The sequence below is a fragment of the Chelonoidis abingdonii genome, chromosome 17 (genome assembly GCF_003597395.2).
Source record: "Chelonoidis abingdonii isolate Lonesome George chromosome 17, CheloAbing_2.0, whole genome shotgun sequence".
Taxonomy (NCBI): Eukaryota; Metazoa; Chordata; order Testudines; family Testudinidae; genus Chelonoidis; species Chelonoidis abingdonii.
This window is the reverse complement of record NC_133785.1, coordinates 17,014,651-17,035,552: the sequence shown is the minus strand read 5'-3', so window position 1 is coordinate 17,035,552 and position 20,902 is coordinate 17,014,651. Positions and strand designations below refer to the sequence as shown.

Sequence of the window (20,902 nt, the reverse complement as noted above, 5' to 3'; positions counted from 1 at the left end):
GAGCAATAAAAACAAAGCATCTGTCAAAAGACCTGGACAGCAGCCAACGTGCTTGCATCAACCCCAGGGTAAGGCTCTCTCAAAGGCGTCCGGGCTCCATGCAGAGAGCTTGAGCCTTAAGTGCTCCTCTGTAACTAGTCAGGCAGGATCCTGTGGAACTCCTGCAGCCTGCTTTACAATCCCCAGTTGCTTGAGGGTTGGCATGGATTGCTCTGGCCCCTACCAGCCACAAAAGGGATTAGATACTCTACAATATATCAGACAATGGAGGAGCTGCTATTCTCAAATTCCTAGGGCCAAAATAAGCTTAAGTCACTTCACGATTCAAGGTCATTTCACTCATGATACTGTTTGCAGTTAGTTCTCTGTGACAGAAACCTTAGTGTTTAGCTCCAAAATGGTATGTGGATACTGGTAAAGCCTTACAAATCTATCTTTGGATGACAGGAAACAAAACACACTGCAGGTTGGCCAGAGGCCAGAATACAGGCCCATATTATCACTTCTCACCACTTGCTTTCTCTGTGGCTGAAGCCCTCCTGCTTTACGATGAGCTGCTGTTTAAACTTTCCATCCTATAAGTGAATGGAACATCAGCACACACAAGGTTTTTTGGTAGCACAGGCAACACACACGTGATGAGGTGCACCTGGCATGCATAACACAAGGCAACACAGGATCCAGACACGACTCTGTAAAGCTACCTCAGCTAAAAGTAGTCTCTGCTTCCTGCCACACAAACCAGAGAACACCTCCTTTAGGCAGAATGGGAGCCTTTCCTGACGTCTTTCTCTGATGCTTAAACACTACAGTGCTGCATGGATCAAAAGGCTTATACTGGTAGAATGCAGAGGCAGTTTAAAGACATCAGGTGAAGGTTAGGGAGGGAAGGGATACTGAGAATGAGTCTCAGAGTCCAGGTCTACTGACTCGGGCTTGTGGAGCTTACACTATGCCACTAACAACAGCAGTGTAGGCATTGGGGTTGCAGTGCAGCTCTGAAGCCCATTCCTGTTCCCTGAACTTCAGAGCCTGAGCTATAACATCTGTGCAGTGCTGATGTTTTCAGCACCATAGCGCAAGCTTGAGTCTGCAGCCCCTGACTGAGACTCAGTGACACACGGTTTTAAAACAGAGTGTAGACATATCCTGGGAGGTTGCAGGGCAGGAGTCCAACAGGAGAAAATGAAAATGTTCCAGTCCCCACCCCACCTGTATCCGCCACTTTGGTGCTTTGTAGTTGTTCAATAGTGAAGACAGATTATGCTGCAGGGAAGCCAGATTCTACCAGAAGAGCTATAGGATGACCCCATTCTACAAAGAAAGCTGGGTACACGTCAAACAGGATTACGATGCTCCACTCACATGGAGCTCAGCAAGGAGACGCACAAGTCAGCTACTGTCGGAACTTGACACTTCCATTCTAAGGGAACTAGACTTTGATTCCTAGGTTGGAAGCACTGGGAGCCACACAGCTCCTGGGAACAGTGACCCCTCTGGCCAGTTAATGAGCAATGCCGAGGGGCTCCAAAGGAAGGGACGGCACAGATGAAGGGCAGAGAGAGGCTGAATACTGCAGCACTGCCCTAGCATGGAGTATAGCACGAAAACATCCGTCTGGAGACAAACTTAATGAATTAGTGATGGATGCAAGAGAAAGTTTATTTTTAGATGGCAGCAAACCAGCAGTAACCTTGAACTGGAGGCAAGCATCCTACTACAGTAACAATCAGAGCTCCAGCTCCAAGCATTTCCAAGTCAGACAGAAAGAAACGCAATGTGTCATACTCATTGTTAAGACTATGTTTTACTAAAAATACCCGTGACTAAAAGTCATGGACAGGTCACAGACGGTTAACAGAAATTCACGGGCCCAGGATCTGTCTGTGACTTTTACTAAAAATACCAACTGTGAGGGGGGGAACAGTCCGGGGGTGCCATGGGTGCTGGGGGAGGGGTCGAGGTGACCTAGGACCTCCCTCTGTGCTGGAGGAGATGGGGGATGGGCCATAGCACATGGCCTGGGACCCTCGCTGGTACTGGGAGGGGAGGCAGGCTGTGGCACGGACCCCTGTGGTACTGAGGGAGAGAGGGTCAGGCTGCGGCGCATGGCCCAGGACCCCTGGTGGTACTGAGGATAGGATTGGTGTGGCTCCCTACCCAGCTCTGTGTCCCTGCAGCTCCTGGGCCAGCACCAGCTGCTGCAGAAGTCACGAAAAGTCACAGAATCTGTGACTTCAGTGAGAGACTCGCAGCCTTACTCATTGTGTATGGCTGATAAGCCAATGTAATTTAGAGAGAAAGTTTATAATGGTATAAGCATAATGAACTGAGTCCTTGCTGTATTAATCCAATATGCATTGTGCTGCTCCAAGCTTAAAGCATGTTTCAATCACTCCCCTTCTGAAATGCATAATGTCAGAGTCTAAGCACAGAGGAATGCAGAGGGCACCGCATTAGGCTCAGCCCTCAATCCCCAAGGCTAGAAGGAAGCATTGTGATCATCTTAGTCTGAACTCCTCTATAACACAGGCCAGAGAACTTCACCAAAATAATTCCTAGACCAGATCTTTTAGAAAAACACCCAGTCTGAATTTGTCTAGCTTCAATTTCCTGCCACAGGACCATTCAGACACCAGATTAGCTACGTCCGTCCTTTCCATTACACAGACTGCTTGGTTGGTATGGGCAGGCTATGAGTTAAGAGACACAGTAAATTCCATGACCTCTGTGACATTGCACCCCATAATACTTTATAGAAATATGCTTATGAGTGTAAATGACATAACTGGAATATGTTTTATGCTAATATGCCATGTAACATATCTTTGCAAAAGTTACGATCTACTGAGTATGTTTATCCTATTTGTATAAATGCATCATTCTTGAATCTGAAACTAGGAATATAAAATACAACTCCAAGGTCCTATTGTAGTTATGCAAAGTGTGGGCCATTAATGGTGGTTTGGAATCTCAATGGCTCCCATTAACCAGGACGATTGGTTGTAAATGGCTCTGTTTACTTGTAAGTCTTCCTGTATATGCATGTGCTGGCAAGCGAGTAATGAAGTCTTACAGTGACATGTGATCATGTCACCTGAACTGGAATCCATCTTTAACCTGGTGCTTTTCCATCTAGAAGGAGGGGTGGGAACCCAGGGAGGGACAAAGGATTCCTGCCTTGTGCCAAAGATATGTAAGGGAGTGGAACAGAACAAAGGGAGCTGCAGTCATGAGAAATCCCCTAGCTACCACCTGAACTGGAACAAGGACTGTACCGGGGAAAGGACTGGGCCCAGACTAGAAGGAGGCTAGTCTGTCAAAGCAACTTATTGGAACATCTCTGAGGGTGAGATTTACCTGCATTTAGCCTCCTACTGTATTAGGCTTAGACTTGCATGTTTTATTTTATTTGGTAATTTACTTTGTTCCGTCTGTTATTACTTGGAACCACTTAAATCCTACTTTTTGTATTTAATAAAACCTCTTTTTACTTATTAATTAACCCAGAGTATGTATTAATACCTGGGTGGAGGGGCAAACAGCTGTGCATCTCTCTCTACCAGTGTTATAGAGAGCGAACAGTTTATGAGTTTACCCTGTATAACCTTTATACAGGGTAAAATGGGTTTATTTCGGGAGCTGGGTATCTTTGTGCTGGAGACAGGAGCACTTCTTAAGTTGTTTTCAGTTAAGCCTGCAGCTTGTGGGGGACATGATTCAGACTTGGATCTGTGTTTGCAGCAGGCAAGTCAAGGTACTGAAGTCCCAAGCTGCCAGGGAGAATGGGCTCAGAGGTAGCCCAGGCACATCATGTGGCAGTCCCAAAGGGGTTTCTGTGATCCAACCCATCACACCCCATCTCTGAGAGGCAGCCTGCGTGGAATTTACTTAGCTCCGGGGAAACGTATGTGATGGTCTTTGTTCCAAACTGAAGGACAATAGCCCTATTAGTCCCTTTCGAAAACATGGTCCTCACTCAGAACATAACAGGTGACACTTCTGCAGGTTTCATAATCAGCCGGAACTTGTCCAAGAATTTAAGTTTTGCCCAAACGTCTCTTTGCAAGAGAGACTTCAAACCAGGGTACCTGTGTAACAAGGGGAGACTGACTCCTCATTCAGTGGGTAGAAAACTATCAGGTTATCACTGCATATTAATACCACCACAGGAGACTGGATGGGGCACAGATTGGGCTCAAGGTATTAATAATGAGAGAGACTTTCAGTTAAATTACTGATTCTAATCTAGCCTAAGTGGTCAGTGATTAAAAACTACCACCACTTGATGGGCTGTTCAGTGGGCCTCCATTTAAAGTGAGGCAATGGGTTCTCAATCCAGTTTCTAACGGGCAAAGTATCAATGTTAAAAAATAACACACACACCACTGCCATTGACATTAGCTGGCCACCTGACAGTTTCAGCAGAGAGACTAGGAATGAACAGACCACAGAGACTGCCTTCCCCTCTTATCCCAGAGGTGGTTCCTCCAGGGCAAGATTTAGGCATATAAGCAGTGAAGTGTGGAAGAAGACTGCAGTGCTGTTGCTTGCATCATATCTGTGAGCATAGGGTGTTAGTCTCCAAAGCTGAGAGTCAGGCACTTTTTACATGCAATAATTCCACTAAAACCCACCCTCCAATGCCTGCTACCAGTCTTTGTGACGAAGGACTGTATGGCGTGTTTAACAGAAAACGAAACGAGGAAGAGCAGCAGGAATATGCAAATTAACCCTCAACATCAGCTCTGTTATGATGAAGAGACCATAAGAAAATGTCAAGAGGACCCACTTTGCGGTAGATGGGGGAGCAGGAAAGACTCTAGGACTCTGAGTCAAAAGCTTTGGAGTGCCAGGAATTGGTTAATTCTAGATCATTTGGATTTGGCAGCAGCCGCAAGAACAAGTGTTTTATAAACAGCTTCCAAATAAAAAAAGCATTTGGGGTATGAGAAAAGGGGGGTGGAAAGGGATATGTTTAATGCACTCCTGCCACATGGCTTTACATCTCAAGCTGCTTTAAAGTCACAGTCCTCCAATCTTCCACACAAATATCCCAGCTATGAAACTAATTTTACATTTTAAATGTCAGGCCCTAATTTCCTGAACGGGAGCAGCTCAACCCCAGCAAAACAAGCTAGTTGTAAGTACAGAGTCACCATCTCAGAGAAAGCCCCAAATTTAAGGGGATGAACTGAACATGTTTTGATAACAAGCTGCCCCCTACCAAGGATCCATAGGGCACACTATGTCTCTGTCTTCCACGGTCTCTCATCAGTGCACTCCTCTTAGGCTTGGCTTGCTCTTAAGAATTAGACTGACCAAACGACATTGCTCAGGGCTGTGCGAAATGTCCTGTCCTGTGTGATGTATTTAGATCGACATCATCCATGGTGTAGATGTAGCTAGGTTGATGGAAGAAACTAACACCTCTTTGAGAGGTGCATTATATACATTGATGTGAAAACTCTGTCAGCGCAGGAAGCAGCTACACTTCAGTGGCACAGATGCAGAGACTACAGTGTAAACATACTCCATGATAGGCTCTGGGCCTCCATTTTGCTCAAGAGGAGCCCTGTGGCCCTCCTACTCAGACTGGATCCCTGGCTTCAGGATGCATTTCTCTCAATGGCTCCTTAGCTCAGTGCTCAGAGAAATGGATTAAAGTACAAGTCCATAGACAGGAATCTTACCTGTCTTGCTTTCCCTTGCTTAGGTAGGTCTTATTTAATATTGGACTGGGAGACTGTCAGATGGCATCTTCCTTACTGCCTGGCCCACAGCGGAGCTCAGGAAGCCCAGATTAGAGAAGTCTCCCCAGCTGTGGAGGGCACGTTACTAACAGAAGCCTCAAGTCCCAGTCACCAGGCCTGTTTTCATGGGCACTGCTCCTTCTCCAAGTTCAGGCAGAGGAGGAACTATGGTCAGATAAATCATCTCTCATCCACATTCCAAAAAGTTAGTGGTTTGGTTGAGACAAGGACCAATTTTTATGGTCTAGTTGTCAGGCTCCATTTTATCTTCAGGGCAGCTTCATTCACTTGCTGACAGTTCCTGATAGCCCAGTTACCAATCCCAGACATGGCTACATGACACACACCCTAACCCTCCGATTGCCTATTCCCTGCTTCCAGAGAATCTCTCTAGACAGACTTTAACCTTTTGAGATCAGGTAACAACCAGCACAAGATTAAACTAAGTCACAAAAAATAACATTTCCTGAGAATAATGCATAAGCCTTCCATGCTCTCCACACCCTTCACTGAAGACAGGCTGATCCCATAGTGGTCTTGGAAAAGAAAAGGAAGATCAGAGATAGCTTTCTGGCTTGCTAAGGCAAAGGATAGTGGAATAGCAACCTGAGATCTCAGGCCTTGGCTACACTTGCAAGTTGCAGCGCTGGTGAGGGGGTTACAGTGCTGCAACTTACTTGGTGTCCACACTTACAAAGCTCAGCCAGCACTGCAACTCCCTGTCTGCAGCGCTGGCTGTACTCCTGGTCTGCTACGGGTGTAGCGAATCCAGCGCTGGTGATGCAGCGCTGGTCATCAGGTGTGGACACTCACCAGCGCTGTAATTGGCCTCCAGGGTATTAGGAGGTATCCCAGCATACCTTTTCAGCCTCTCTGGTCATCGTCGCACTCCTCTGCCCTGGCTTCAGGTGACCCGCCCTTTAAATGCCCCGGGAATTTTAAAAATCCCCTTCCTGTTTGCTCAGCAAGGCGGGAGTGCAATCAATCAATCAATCAGTGACCATGCCTCCACGCCCCAAACGAGCCCAGCATGGAGCACTGCCGAGTGCAGGATCTCATCAGTGTTTGGGGTGAGGAAGCTGTGCAGGCACAGCTGCGCTCCAGCCGTAGAAATTATGATACCTACGGCCAGATATCAAAAAGTCAATGCAATATAGGGGCTATGACCGGGACGCGGTGCAGTGCAGGGTTAAGGTAAAGGAGCTGCGAAGTGCCTACTGCAAGCACGTCAGGGAAACCACCGCTCAGTGTGCTGCCCCCACGACCTGCCCGTTTTTACAAGGAGCTGGATGCGATACTTGGATGTAACCCACTGCCAATCCGAGGATCACGGTGGACAGTTCAGAGCCTGGAGAGGAGGGGGAGGGTGTAGAGGAACCTGAGAGGGAGGCTACTGAGGTGTTTGGAGACTCCCAGGAGTCATGCAGCCAGGAGCTATTTTCCAGCCAGGAAGAAGCTAGCCAGTCGCAGCCGCTGGACTTGGTAGTGAGAAACCAGCAGAGGAGCCTGTTCCGGTAAGAAGCTTTTATTATAAGGATGGAAATGTTTTGGGAGCAGGGGGCTATGCTGCCTGCAAGCATGCCTAGATGTGGAATAGCCCATTGATTTGGTCTATCACGTCGCGGTAATCTGCCTCTGTAATCTCTTCAAAAGTTTCAGCCAGAGCGTGTGCAATGCACTTGCGCAAGTTTATAGGGAGAGCCACCATGGTCCTTGTCCAGTCAGGCTAACGCGTCCGCGCATTATGCCGTGAGGGTGGAGGACCATTGCTGCACACAGGCAATCTGCGTAGGGACCAGGGCGGAATCCACATAGCTGTAGAAGAGCCTCCCGCTCCTCCCAGGTGACCAGGAGCAACGAGATATCGGGGAGGTTAAAATTCTGTGGAAATGCAGGGATACTGTTAAGTGCTATTTCCCTGTAGCTGCTCTTTGCTTTCCACAAGTCACAAAACCCATGGATTCCAGAGTCAAGCAGCGCCCCCTTTCCAGGTGAGCCGTGTGTGCAAGATGGCTCTGAGGAGTACCTGCTGTGGCAGATGTGGGTGTAAGGTTCAGTGGTATTTCCCTGTAGCTGCTCTTTGCTTTCCACAAGTCACAGAAAACCCCATGGTTCCAGAGTCAAGCAGCCCCCCCTCCCAGGTGAGCCGCGTGTGGGGAAACTCCACCATCTCTCTCTGCAGCTGCGGCCTCTCTGTGCTATGCTCGCAATGTGTAAATGATGCTACAAATAGTCTTTAAAAACAATACAGGCTCTGTATTAAAAGTTTATCTCTCTGTGTTTTTTTTAAAGTGACCTTGGATACTGCTCCATCAGCGCAGACTTCTGAAAAACTACGAAAACTTAAGAAAAAAACCAAGGAAGAATAAGGAGGAGCTGGTGAAAGCAGTTATGAATCTGTATTCCACAGATAATAAAAAGTTCCAAGACGGAGGGAAAGGAAAGCATGAAAAAGGAACAGGCTGCCAAAAGAAAGGAAAAGGCTGCCAAGAGAAAGGAAAGGCTACCAAGAGAAGCACAGATCGGCTGCTAAGCATCCTGGAACGCCACACAGACCTCATGCAGTCAATGCTAGCCATGCAGCAGAGCACTACCGTGCCTCCTCACCCCCATCCCAAAGCTCAACTCATTGTGCCCCACTGTTTACTCAAAACACCCTTCTCCAGCATCCTGGTTCTTACCACACCAGCTGCCCCCAACACCCATACGTTCACCTAACAGCCCTGATAACTACGACCCTTACCCTATGCACTCAACCCCATCACCATGCAGCATATTAATCCTGAAGTGCAGCAGGCACTGACACCACTCAAGGAAGACATATTCAAACCTCTGACTTTACTGCTCATCACCCTACCCCTGCCTGTTTTTATGTACTGTATTTTAATAAAGGATTTCTTGTCTTTAAAACAGTTTTTATTATTACAGAAAGTGTAACATACTGTACCACAAGTGAAAATAGGCATTGCAAATCATTGCAACCACTGCACTTGAACTGCTGTGGAAGGCACCCAACATTACTGTTGGCTTTCAGCCTCATAATTGCTCCTTTAAGCATCCCTAATCCTGAAGCACTGTGCTGGGCCTCTCTAGTAGCCCTGCTCTCTGGCTGTGCAAATTCAGCCTCCAGGCGTTGAACCTCGGAGGTCCATTGTCACTGAAGTTTCACCCTTCCTTCACAAATATATGGAGGATACAGCACGCGGGTTAAATCGCTGGATGCTGCTTTCCCCCACGTCTAGCTTCCCGTAGAGACTTCTCCATCTCCCTTTAAACGCCAAAAGCACACTCCACAGTCATTCGCACTGGCTCAGCCTGTAGTTGAACCAGTCCTTGCTCCTGTCAAGCTTCCCTGTATACGGTTTCATGAGCCAAGGCATTAACGGGTAAGCAGGGTCTCCAAGGACACAATGGGCATTTCGACGTCCCCCACTGTGATCTTCCCTGTCTGGGAAAAAAGTCCCTGCTGCAGCTTCCTGAACATGCCCACTGTTCCCGAAATGCGTGCATCATGCACCTTTCCAGGCCATCCTGTGTAAATGTCAGTGAAAACGCTCAACGTGATCCACAAGCACCTGGAGAACCATAGAGAAATACCCCTTCTGATTAACGTACTCGGATGCCAGGTGGGGGGTCCAGAAGATCAGGAATATGGCGTCCCATCTATTGCCCCTCCACAGTTAGGGAAACCCATTTGTGCAAAGCCATCCAGAATGTCCTGCACATTCCCAGAGTCACGGTTCTTCTTAGCAGGATGCCGATTAATGGCCCTGCAAACTTGCATCACCACTATTCCAACGTCGACTTTCCCACTCCAACTGGTTGCGACTTGATCCGGTAGCGTCTGGAGTTTGCCACTTCCAGACTGCAATAGCCACCCGCTTCTCCACTGACAGGGCAGCTCTCAGTCTCGTGTCCTTGCGCTGCAGGTTGGGCGAGCTCAACACACAGTCCCATGAAAGTGGCTTTCTCATCCTATAAGTTCTGCAGCCACTGATCTCGTCATCCCAACTTGCATGACGATGTGATCCCACCACTCAGTGCTTGTTTCCCGAGCCCCAAAGGCGGCGTTCCACGGTGCTGAGCATGTCCGTTACTGCCACAAGCAATTAGTGTCAGGCGCGTCAGCCGAATCTATTTCATCATCTGAGCTCTCCTCACTGTCACTTTTTGGAGCATAAGGAATAGCTCAACTGCCAGACGTCATGTGCTGGCAACATTCATCAGCAATCCTCAGCAGCTCGGGCTCCATTCTTACTGAAATCACACGGCAGAACTCACAATAGGCACCAAACGGCTGAAAAGGGGAAGCGAGCAGGCACGGGTCGTTGGAACAGGAAAGCGGAATGACCCACACCCTTCCGTCCCTTCCCACAAGTCCACAGCGCCAAAATGGGACGAGGTGCTCTGTGGGATAGCTGCCCACAAATGCACCACTCACAACAGCGCGCAAATGCTGCAAATGTGGACACACTGCAGCGCTGGTCGCTGTCAGTGCGGACACACTGCAGCGCTGGCCCTACACAGCTGTACGACCACAGCTGTAACTACCAGCGCTGCAAAAATGTAAGTGTAGCCATACCCTGAGTGTTGGAAAGCGGAGAAGGCTGTTTGACATTCCTACTGCTTCTCATTACAAAATGTCATGGCTTTTCAGAATTAATTGCTCTTCCTCCTTAGTCCCAGAGAATCCAGAGATAGCAAAATTACCGAAGGCAACCGTAAGAAAATTAACCACTTCACTGATACTCCAAGCTCTGGTAACTGGCACTCTGGTCTCCTACTCCTGTCATTAGTGTTGAATCTCTGTGGTTGGCCTCTGGCAACTACCCAATTCCCATTTATTTGTGTGGACTCTAGCCTACACTTAAACTCCATAAGGTCTGGCAAGAGTAGCCTGACATCGAAGGGATGGGAAGTACTAGAATAGCTGAGATCTCAACCTGGGTGTGGTACCATTTCTAGTGTCCATCACCAGAGTATCCAGCTGCTGATCAGGTCAATTAGATCTGCTTAAACTGGCAGGTGCTTGAAGAGTCTGGGAAACACATGGATGGAACTTTTAAGAAACATTTTAAAGTAAACCAATCTTCAAGCCAAATCCACCTCCTGAGCCCCAGATCTCTGGTTAAAAAGAGAAACAAGTGAAGCGAAAATGGCATAACAGTAAATGCAGCACAACCTGTTACAGATGGGACCTCTTCAGCACAGACAAACTGTTCTGTTTAAGCAGTATTAGCAGCTGGTTAAGTGCTGAGTTGCCCTTAATTCATTATTTAGATCATATGGAGAGGCAGAGGTTTGAAAAATCTGTCTTTTGGATCAGACTAGAGTCTATTTTTGACCTGTATTTACTACAAACCTCTTAACGCTCCCTCCTGCATTATAGAAGCCTAGCTAAATGGTTCCTCCAAAACCAACAGGAATAGACAGGGCAGGTTTCTGAAGAGAATATGTACATCAAATAGAAAGCAGTCAGGAGAGAACCAACCTGACAGCTGGGAAGGCAGAATCCTTGGCAGCGGTGCAGTTCTAGTGCAGGCAGAGTGAGACTACGCTGCACAGTGCATTCAGGAGTGAGGGTGAGAAATAAGTAACCCTTCTGTCCCTGGTTTTAACTGCACACCATTCCCTAGTTCAGCTGTCAGTCCACTGCTCCACACCACAGAGCTAGACAAGTCTAAGCTGCAGACAGACTTTGGGAGTTGCCTGATCCTCTTCCTTCCAGGGAAAAAGGGGGCTCCATTTCAATTGCACAAGGATAAGGACACTCATTCCTGTTATTCCCTCCCAGATAAGAGGGGTTTTTAGAGTTACATCTGATACAAGGGAGGACACAGTCCATTGCTTCATTTCCACACAGCTTTAATTAATGCTTTCCTTCTCTGGATTGCATGTGACAGTTCACACAGGGGAGAGGCAGGCAGATTGTGACAGTGTCCTCACGCCCTGCGCTGAGGGTTGCACTGAGCATGGGTATCGTGTAACAAGGCAAAAGAGAATCGTGCTCAGCTTGGAAAAGTGAACAAGTTCTCAAGGGAGTTTCCAGCTGTAAGGTTTATTCTTTGGTTTTTCTAAGAGGCAGCAGCAGCCTAGAGGGGCTTGTTAAACAGTTTTCTTTGTGTTTGACATGGAAGCACCACCCATTCCCTCAATTAAACTGTACATATTGACACATTAGCTTCACATGTCTCCCACCCGTCTTCCCCGCACCGGCCCCTGGTAAGGAGGGGTTGTTTTCAGCTGTCTGGTTTCAGGTAGTAGATGAGAAATTCAGCAGAATAAACCAGATTTAACTGATTAGGAGCACACCTGGAAGAGTATTGAATCCATTGCCTTTGGGACAACCTATAGCGAGAGCCCTACACACCAGAGCCAGCCCATTCCTGTCATTGCAGGATGCTCTCATTTGCAACCAGTTCTCAGATATGCTCAGGCTATATGAGGGATCCGAATCCAGCTGACTTCAGAGGGAGGGAGAGTATGTGTGTTCCCAGGCCAGTGGTGCTTATGATGCCAGTGAGGAAGGTTTTCTGTTAAACTTAATGAAGCATCAGCTTCTATATCTGTCCTTTACCCGGGACCCAGGCACACAGCATGCACCCAGAACATGGTCTGCATGGCACTCCCTCATACACCACTTCCCGTAGGCTACCTGCATGCACTCCTCTGAGGGACAGGTTCAAGGTTGAAGGGATAAAATTAAAGAAAGGAAGAGTTATACATAGTAAAGTGAACTGTCATACTGGTGAGATGTATTGGGTCACATCACCCCAGGGAAGGGGTAGAAGCTCCACTGCTTGCATTGAAAACTTGACTGGACAAGCAGCCAGGAAGTACAGCGTCAGGAACAATCCTGCACTGACTCCTAGTGTTGGTGGAATGATAGATGGGATTTATCCCCATCTCCAGCTTCTCAGCATCTCACATGTTTAAACCCCTGGCAGAGTAGCTCCTGACCCTAATGAAGGACCAACGGAAGGAGAGAAGACCTATGACAGAAGCTATGCCTACACACTCTGCACTAACTGGAAGCCTCAATATCACCATCCATTCCAAGCACATTGGTGACGCTAATGAGCAACAAGACTAATCGCACGGAGGGTTATTCCATTTTAGCCAGTACACATCTCTCCAGTCGTCAGCAAGGGATGAAAAGGGTGGTGTACAGAGACAAAGCCTGCCTGAAAGAGGCCAGATTTCTTCAAGGATCTGAATGCATCTTCCATTAACACCATGAACCAAATAGAAAGCTGAGACTCAAAGCAACACTTGGCAGAAATAAAGAATAAGCTGAAATATTAATTTATGCCACTTCCTGCATACCTGTATATTCAACAGCAAAAATGTGGGGTGCTATAATATATAAAACTATTTATTTATTAAGCCCTAAATGAAAGGATTAAAACCAAAGTTAGGTTTTATAAGGTTTAATTAAGTTGATACTTATTTTAAAATAAGCATACATGTCTCCCCTAGAATGCTTAGGATACACTGAACGGGAAGCTCAGGATGGGCTTGAACTCCAAAATTTAAAATTCCCCAGCAGCACATAACCTTTCTAATGGAAAGCCGTGCCTCTAGGAGCAGTCCATGACTACAGCTCACCTTGCGTATGAGTCTGCATGTCACGAGCCAGCTCCATTGGAAGGACGGAGTTAACGAGAGTGGAGATAATAGCAGCGTCCAAGTTGCACATTGCTCCAAAGCACTTCAGCAGCAGCAGCCGCAATGGCACTCGGTGTTCCTAGAAAGAAAGGAATCCTTCCAATTAGACAAAACCACAGTTGAGTATTCAGTTCAAGACTGAAGCCAAGCAGGGAGCTTGCAAGTCCACACTTACTGTGACCAGTGCAGGTGAGTGAGCAGAAACGCTAGGCAGCCCGTTTCAACCCATCATCAGATATGGCACAGATCTTTCCAGTGTACAAATTCATCTAGCCCCAATATCAGCTTTTAAAAACTGCACAGATTTTTTAAAAAAATTCATCTTTGTGCTGTAATCAGCTACTAATGCCTGTACTACTGATGCTAACAAAAGGTACAGGGCAGCAATAGCTCACACCTGAAATACCGTGCACCTCATCCACAGTTTGACTGTTGTGATGAGACAGATGAAGAGAGCCTAGGGTGTATGATCCTATTTTGGCCCCACCAAAACCAGATCTGATTCAATCTGAATGTCTGTGCCTCTTACAGGGATGCACAGCTTTCTTGACCCTGGTAGAGGGGGCAGATACAGTGCTTCTAGAAGACCTAGCTTGCAATCCCCCCCTTTACTTTGGGAGTAATCATAGTGAAGTGCCAAGTGCGGAACTGAAAAGGAGTTTTAGCACCTCAAGATCTATCAGGATCTATTAAAATCTAAACGGATTTTGCAGCATCTCTGATAATTAATGAAAAGGACCTTGAAAGGCTGCTATAAAGTTGTCAGGTTTCATGCTGAGAAAATGGGTTTTTAATCAGAAGGCTTGAGTGCACAAAGCAGAAATTCCATCATCAAGTCTCTTTTCAAGGCAGTGGTTCTGCTTGATCCTGAAGCCCACCCTCTCCCTGACAGGAGCCCTGAAGCTAGGCTTCACCTGATATCACTCCAAACACCAGCTGACAAACTGATCAGAGAGGTCAAAAGAAACCCAGAACAGAGAGAGGAATCCTGGCACCAAGCGTCACAGGTACTAAAGTCCAACGAGTAACTGTACCACTCTCCATATGGTCATTCATCCTGTGAAGTCACATTCACAGAGCACACCATGGAGAGCAATAATGCACTAGGAAAGCCAGCAGCCTGGGCTGTGTACTCCTGACTGGGCTTCCCAGTTCTCTCTAACATGTTGTGGACTCTTCCATAGCCAAGCTCAGAGCAATGTTTTATTAAAAGCCAAAGCAATACAGAGCAATGTTTTATTAAAAGCTGATTGCACTGTTTGCTGTGCTGTGGCTGGGGACTAAGGAAAAATTTTCTACCCATGTCTAAGTGCTACCGCAGTGAGCCTTAGGAAGAGAATTGGGCAGAGAAATATTTCTATAGGCACGGAAGGCAAACTCCCCACTTCTTCCCCTGAACATGAATTTCCTTCCTCAGTCCCAGGGCAGCCCCTCACAACCCACTTTCCCAATCAGAGCTGTTTACGGATGTAGAGCCACGCATCAATTAAGAGAGGAGAAGCCACAGTCTGTCGGCTTTCCAAAGGCATTCTCAGAAATCTTTCCTCTAAACTATAGTAGAGCTGCTGCTTCTGTTCCTTTGTGGAGCTAAAAAGAAAGCGGCAATCTTTACCTTTCAGACTGCTTACAGGTACAGTACTAGATACCGCTCCTGAAACTAGACTCAGGTCCTACCTCCTCATCATCCATGTAAGCTCTGCACAACCCACTAGTATAATACATAGTTACCTAAGTGTGCAAGAAGGGTTTTCTGAAACTCAGTCCAGTTCAGGGAGCAAACTGTCCAAACGGGGAAAAGGTTTACATACATTCATGCTTGTTAACCCTTCTCCTTTGGGTCTACAGGAAAGCCTCCAATAGAAGATAGGAAGAATGCAACACCTCTTACCATCTGATAATATGCCACAAGGGACAGGACTGATTCAAACTCGTTCTTTTTGCACATTTTCTTGCAGACGTCAGGATCTGCATCTGTCTGGAAACACAATCGAACAAGTGAGATTGTTGGCATACTGGAGAAGCCAAAGGATCTCTATCTGGAACACAGAGAGGCCCCAAGTCAGGCTGACCTTTCAGCAGATAAAGAACTGTTCCCATCCCACCAGCTCCTCCATCCCCAGGACTTCAGTCTCCACAGCCCAACCACCCTACAAAGAAATTAGGAGGGAAGAACAAAGACAGTGCCTGGGGAAACAGCTGCCCTAAAGATTCCATATCAAAGTGAACTCCTGGAACTGCCTCAGTGCTGTGCAGTCTCTCCCTGCATGCCTTACATGCTGAAAGCACCTGAAAAAGGTGAACCAAGAAGGGTTTTGAAAATACTGTTTGTGTTGCAGTTACACCCAGAAGCCTCAGTCAGTGCTGGGCTTGCTATGTGAGACACACACATACGATGCTTGTAATCTACAAACATTCTGGTTACGCTTGCATTGTCTTCCTCAAACTTGGCAGATCTCACCCTGCAGAGTCAGTGGGGGGAGAAACATAGAGGAAGCTGGATTAACCCCATCTGATGAGCTGTATGTTTTAGGGTTGCTCTTCACTTAAAAATTAGATCAACCTAGCAACATTGCTCAGGGCTGTGAAAATCTTCATGCCCTAAGTGCTGAACTAGCCCCCACTGTGGATGCAGCTAGGTCGACAGAAGAATTCTTCTGTCGACCTAGTTACTGTCTCTTGGACAGATGGACTGATGGCATCAACAGAAAAAACCCTTCTGTTGACATAGCAAGCATCTACACTAAGGCACTGCTGTAGCTCCGTAGCTGTGCTGCTTTATTGTCTGGAGTGTAGACGTGCCCTTGAAGAAGCAGCTGAAACTCATGTGTTCAGAAGAAATTAAGAGTTAAGACCTTCTACACTGGCCTTCACACAGTGCTGGAAACAGTGTTTTTAAACAGTCCCAGTAACACTTTTCACACCGTTTAAAGACCAGGCAGTGTTAGCATGTTGTTAGGGCTTAGGCTAGAACACTAATATTGTTTGGCCTGTGCATGCTGGCCAGCCAAATCATGAAACAAGTTTCCAGTGGAACAGCGTTCAACTGAGCTTGCAGTGTGTCTGGGGAGGAGGTTTTTGGTGGTTATTTATTTACTTTTTAAAGATGGGTGAATAAAAAACCTAGCACTGTAAAACGGGAGCGGATGATAATTTTGCAAGGTGGATTTAATCCTGGTTCCTAAGCACGACAGACCACAGGAAGACAGAGCCTTATTCAGAAGCTTGCAACTTAAGTCCCAGGCCGCATTACTCTGTGTGTGTGTGTGTGTGTGTGTGTGTGTGTGTGTGTGTGTGTGTGTGTGTGTGTGTGTGTGTGTGTGTGTGTGTTCATACACACACACACACACAGGGCAGGGCTTGTTTAACACCCATTAATAAACAGCAACATACTCTCGAACAGCTGGCTGATGATTTCACTAAGGGCTTGTCTACAGGGTGAGTTCAAGTGGTGCAAGCCAGGATATGACTCTGCAATGCCCCAGCTTGCTCCACCGTAACTCACTGTGTGGACACTGCTATAGAGCAGCAAAAGTCCCACAGTGCGCCTCAGCATACTGTGCTTTTAAGTCACACTCCAGGACCCTTACTGCACTGGAGCAGTGACCAAACAGCAAGTTACTTTGCAGCAAGCTGGTGCACGGTCGAGTCTCGCCTGGCTTGCCAAACACTAACGCTCCACACGGACAAGCCCTAAGGAAAGAATATTGACAGAGGAAATCTACAAGGGGATCTCAGCTTCACTAAACCTACTTAAGAAAGCAACCCACCAGGATACGGAGCAGCTCTTCCAAATAGCAGCAGATGACATTTTCATCCTCATAGAGGGCCCAGCTGCGCTGCTGGGCATCATCTTTGTGCCTGGCCAGATCTGCAAAGATCACCTCAAGCCGCTGCTCATCATGGCAGATCTGCCCTGAAGGCAGCCCAGAATTCAGATTCTGCAAAAAGACAGAAAAGAAATACCAGTAATAGGGGTCCTGATAGGTGTCAGTTTTTTGGAGAGTAATTGTTTCCATGGGTATCCTTTACCTGAGAGGTCACTTCATTCAAATAATAACTGGCAACAGGTAGACAGTGAGTTTAACACACACACACACACACACACACACACATACATCTCTGCTACTTCAGCTTCTAAACACTGTTTTCTGGTTCTCTCCCCCTTCCATTCTTGCAAAGATAATGAAATTACTGAATCAGTGAAGGAGGCTCCAGGACTGGTGCAGAGTCAGAAATCATCTTTACATCTCCAAAACCTTGACCACAATGCTGAAGAGGCAGTTTTGCTTTCAGAGGGTATGAAAATCATGCTGAGTTCTCATCAGAAGTTCCAGTGCAGAAACATAAGGCTGGACACCAGAGCAGCTGGTTGTCTCAACTGGATCAAAGAGAAGCCTAACATCTGATCAGCTCCAGAAAACATTTCTACAGCCATGGGAATTTATACCTGGGGATTGCATGGACCAGACAAGTACAGTTTAGTACATACAAATCCTTCCATCGCTTTTAACAGGAAATGGGAGTGCCACGTGTCTACAAAAGAGCACGTTTTGTCAATGCTTTGGAAGGACACTGCTGAGTGGAGAAGTTTATCTATTTTCCATCAGAGGAAAAATAATCTACAACTCGCTTCTATAGTAACTCCTCACTTAATGTTGTAGCTACATTCTGGAAAAATGTGATTTTAAGCGAAATGATGTTAAGCAAATCCAATTTCCCCATAAGAATTAATGTAAACGGGGGCGGCTAGCTTCCAGGGAAATTTTTTTCACCAGACAAAAAAGACACATATATAAATACATAAACACACACACAGTATAAGTTTTAAATAATTTAATACTGTACACAGCAATGATGATTGTGAAGCTTGGTTGAGGTGGTGAAGTTAGAGGGTGGGATATTTCCTGGCGAATGCCTTACTGCTAAATGATGAATTAGCACTTGGCTGAGCCCTCAAGGGTTAACATATTGTCATTAATGTAGCCTCACACTCTATAAGGCAGCACAAATGTAGGGAGGGGAGACAGCATGACAGATAGAGACAGAGACATAGTATGGGGGTGGGGAGGGCGGGCCCTGGGGCTGCCGTGCTCCAGCCAGGAGAGCGGGGCTGCCGAAGACCCTGGTGGAGCAGACTGCCAGGATAAGTAAAAAAAAAATTTTTTAAAGGCGCTTAAGGTGCGAAATCGGCCTAAAGCCGGCCCTGTCTATAAGACATAGTTTTGTCCCACAAAACTGGAAGTTCAGCCAGCAGCTCTTTGGATGTGATCCCAGCAATACAGTCCATTTTTCTCACACTCAGAACTGGCAGATTTTCATTTCACCTGCCAGTTGTGTCAATAATTAATAACACATGAGTTCATATTAGTACAGCACTTTGAAGATGTTAAAGCGCAGTAAGTGTTAAGTATTAGGATTGCTACCTTTGGATTAACCAGTGCAGGAATCAATTCCTCTCAATTTGCTTAGGCTCTGCTTTTCTTTATATAGCCAAGTGAGATGACAGTGCACCATAGATTTATGAGTTTGTATGTAGTCACAAAGATCAGTAAATCTTCCTTCAGCACAGATCTCTCTCTCAGATTATTAACAACAACGTGTCTGGTAGTATTTACCACGTGCAAAATACTGCGTGCGCACGTGTGCGCACACACACACACACACACGCTGAATCCTTGCCCTGAAGAGCTTACATGCTTGAGACAAAACAGAGAGATGGAAGGTAGGGGAAAGGCTAACAACTAAAGAGAAAGGTGGCCAGGTGACAGACAGCCATACCCTGACAGAGTTTTATATGCCATTGTTTTCTATAAATGGAAGTTGTCATAAACAGATAGCGAAGAGTTAACGTCTCTTTCACCTGTAAAGGGTTAACAAACAGTGACCTGCAACACCTGACCAGAGGACCAATCAAGAGACAAGATACTTTCAAATCTCGGTGGAGGAAAGTCTTTGTTTGGGTGTTCTTTGTTCTCTCTGGGATCTGAGAGTGACTGGATGTACTAAAGGCTCTAATTTTCTATTCAAGTAGTAAGTGCAAGTAAAAAGGCAGTTTAGTCTTTTTAATTGGTTTTCTTTATTTGCAAATGTGTATCTGGCTGGTAAAGTTTTAATGTGTATTTGGCTGGAAGTATTTTAAATTGTATTTCTGCTGGAGGAGGCTTTTCTCCAGTTTCTATAAGCTGAAAGACCCTGTAATATTCCATCTTGAATTTACAGTGATGATCTTTACTCTGTCTTTTATTAAAAACTTTCTTTTTAAAGACCTAATTGATTTTTTACCCCTTGTTAATGCTAAGGTATTGAGTCTGTACTCACCAGGGACTTGGTGGGAGAGAGAGAGGATGCGGGGGAAGGTAAATTTCCTCTTTGTTTTAGATTCACGAAGCTTGAATCTGTATTGCCTCTAGGTAAGGGGAAGAGGGGAGGGAAGGAGGTGAAATCCCTCTGTGTTGTAATTCAAGAAGTTTGAAGCACGGTAATCTCCTGGTGTACCCAGGACGGGAAAGATCTGGGAGGAAGGAAGGAGGGGGAAGGAAAATGGTTTATTCCCCTTTGTTGTGAGACTCAAGGAATTTGTGTCTTGGGGTCCCCAGGGAAGGTTTTGGGAAGACCAGAATTTATCAGGCACTCCAAGTCCTGATTGGTGGCAGCTTATCAGATCTAAGCTGGTAATTAAGCTTAGAGAAATTCATGCTGGTACCCCATTTTTTTTTGGACATTAAGGTTCAAATTGGGGCTAAATGCCATGACAAAAGTTTACCCTACATCTTAGCTATAACTGAACTTGTTTTTTGTGGCTATCATGATAGAGGAGTGCCTTAAGAGGAGCCTGAATGACGAGAGGGTATTGTCTTTGAAGATTAATTCAGGAAGAAGATTCTATGATAAAGGGGTAGCACTGAAAGTATTGAGATGTCAGAGAAGTGGAGAATGGGGACAGGTTGGGAGGGTACACCACCAGAAGAGGTAAGCACAGACTATCAGGAGGAGAAAAATTATTCAGGACCTTGAAGGCAAGAACAAGAAGCTTGAACTTGATGAAATGGAGAGAGGAAGCCAGAAGAGGTTCAAAGATGGGAGTGACCTGGTCAGATTGATGGGCCACATTGATGAGACAAAGGAACAAAAGGAAGTGGTTGACGAGGGAGTAACAAATATTGCCTCTCTCTGTGCAATGAGAAAAGAGACACCTCCCCCCCGCCGTCATCACTACTTAAATTTGGGAACAATTTATTTTTCACTACATGTATGATACAATGTGCACTGGGCCTCGGCCTCAAGAGAGACAGGTGAGGCCAAGAACGGAATCTAGTCACACTTCATTTTTGCCACTTATGCTGCACCTCAGGCCTGGTCTACACTACGCGTTTAAATAGATTTAAAGAGAGTTAAATCGATTTAACGCTGTACCCGTCCACACTACAACGCCCTTTATATCGATATAAAGGGCTCTTTAAATCGATTTCTGTACTCCTCCC

The 20,902-nt window shown here is 46.3% G+C and overlaps 1 protein-coding gene across 1 annotated transcript in view; it reads right to left on the bottom strand.

Moving 5' to 3' along the window:
• NCKIPSD (NCK interacting protein with SH3 domain) overlaps positions 1–20,902 on the bottom strand; it is a 120,553-nt gene that overhangs the window by 13,908 nt on the left and 85,743 nt on the right. The window contains exons 6-8 of the mRNA XM_032801330.2: positions 17,189–17,359; positions 15,310–15,396; positions 13,362–13,500 (exon numbers count right to left, since the gene is read on the bottom strand). Of these exons, the coding sequence (XP_032657221.1) occupies positions 13,362–13,500; positions 15,310–15,396; positions 17,189–17,359 (397 nt within the window). The remainder of the gene's footprint in view (positions 1–13,361; positions 13,501–15,309; positions 15,397–17,188; positions 17,360–20,902) is intronic.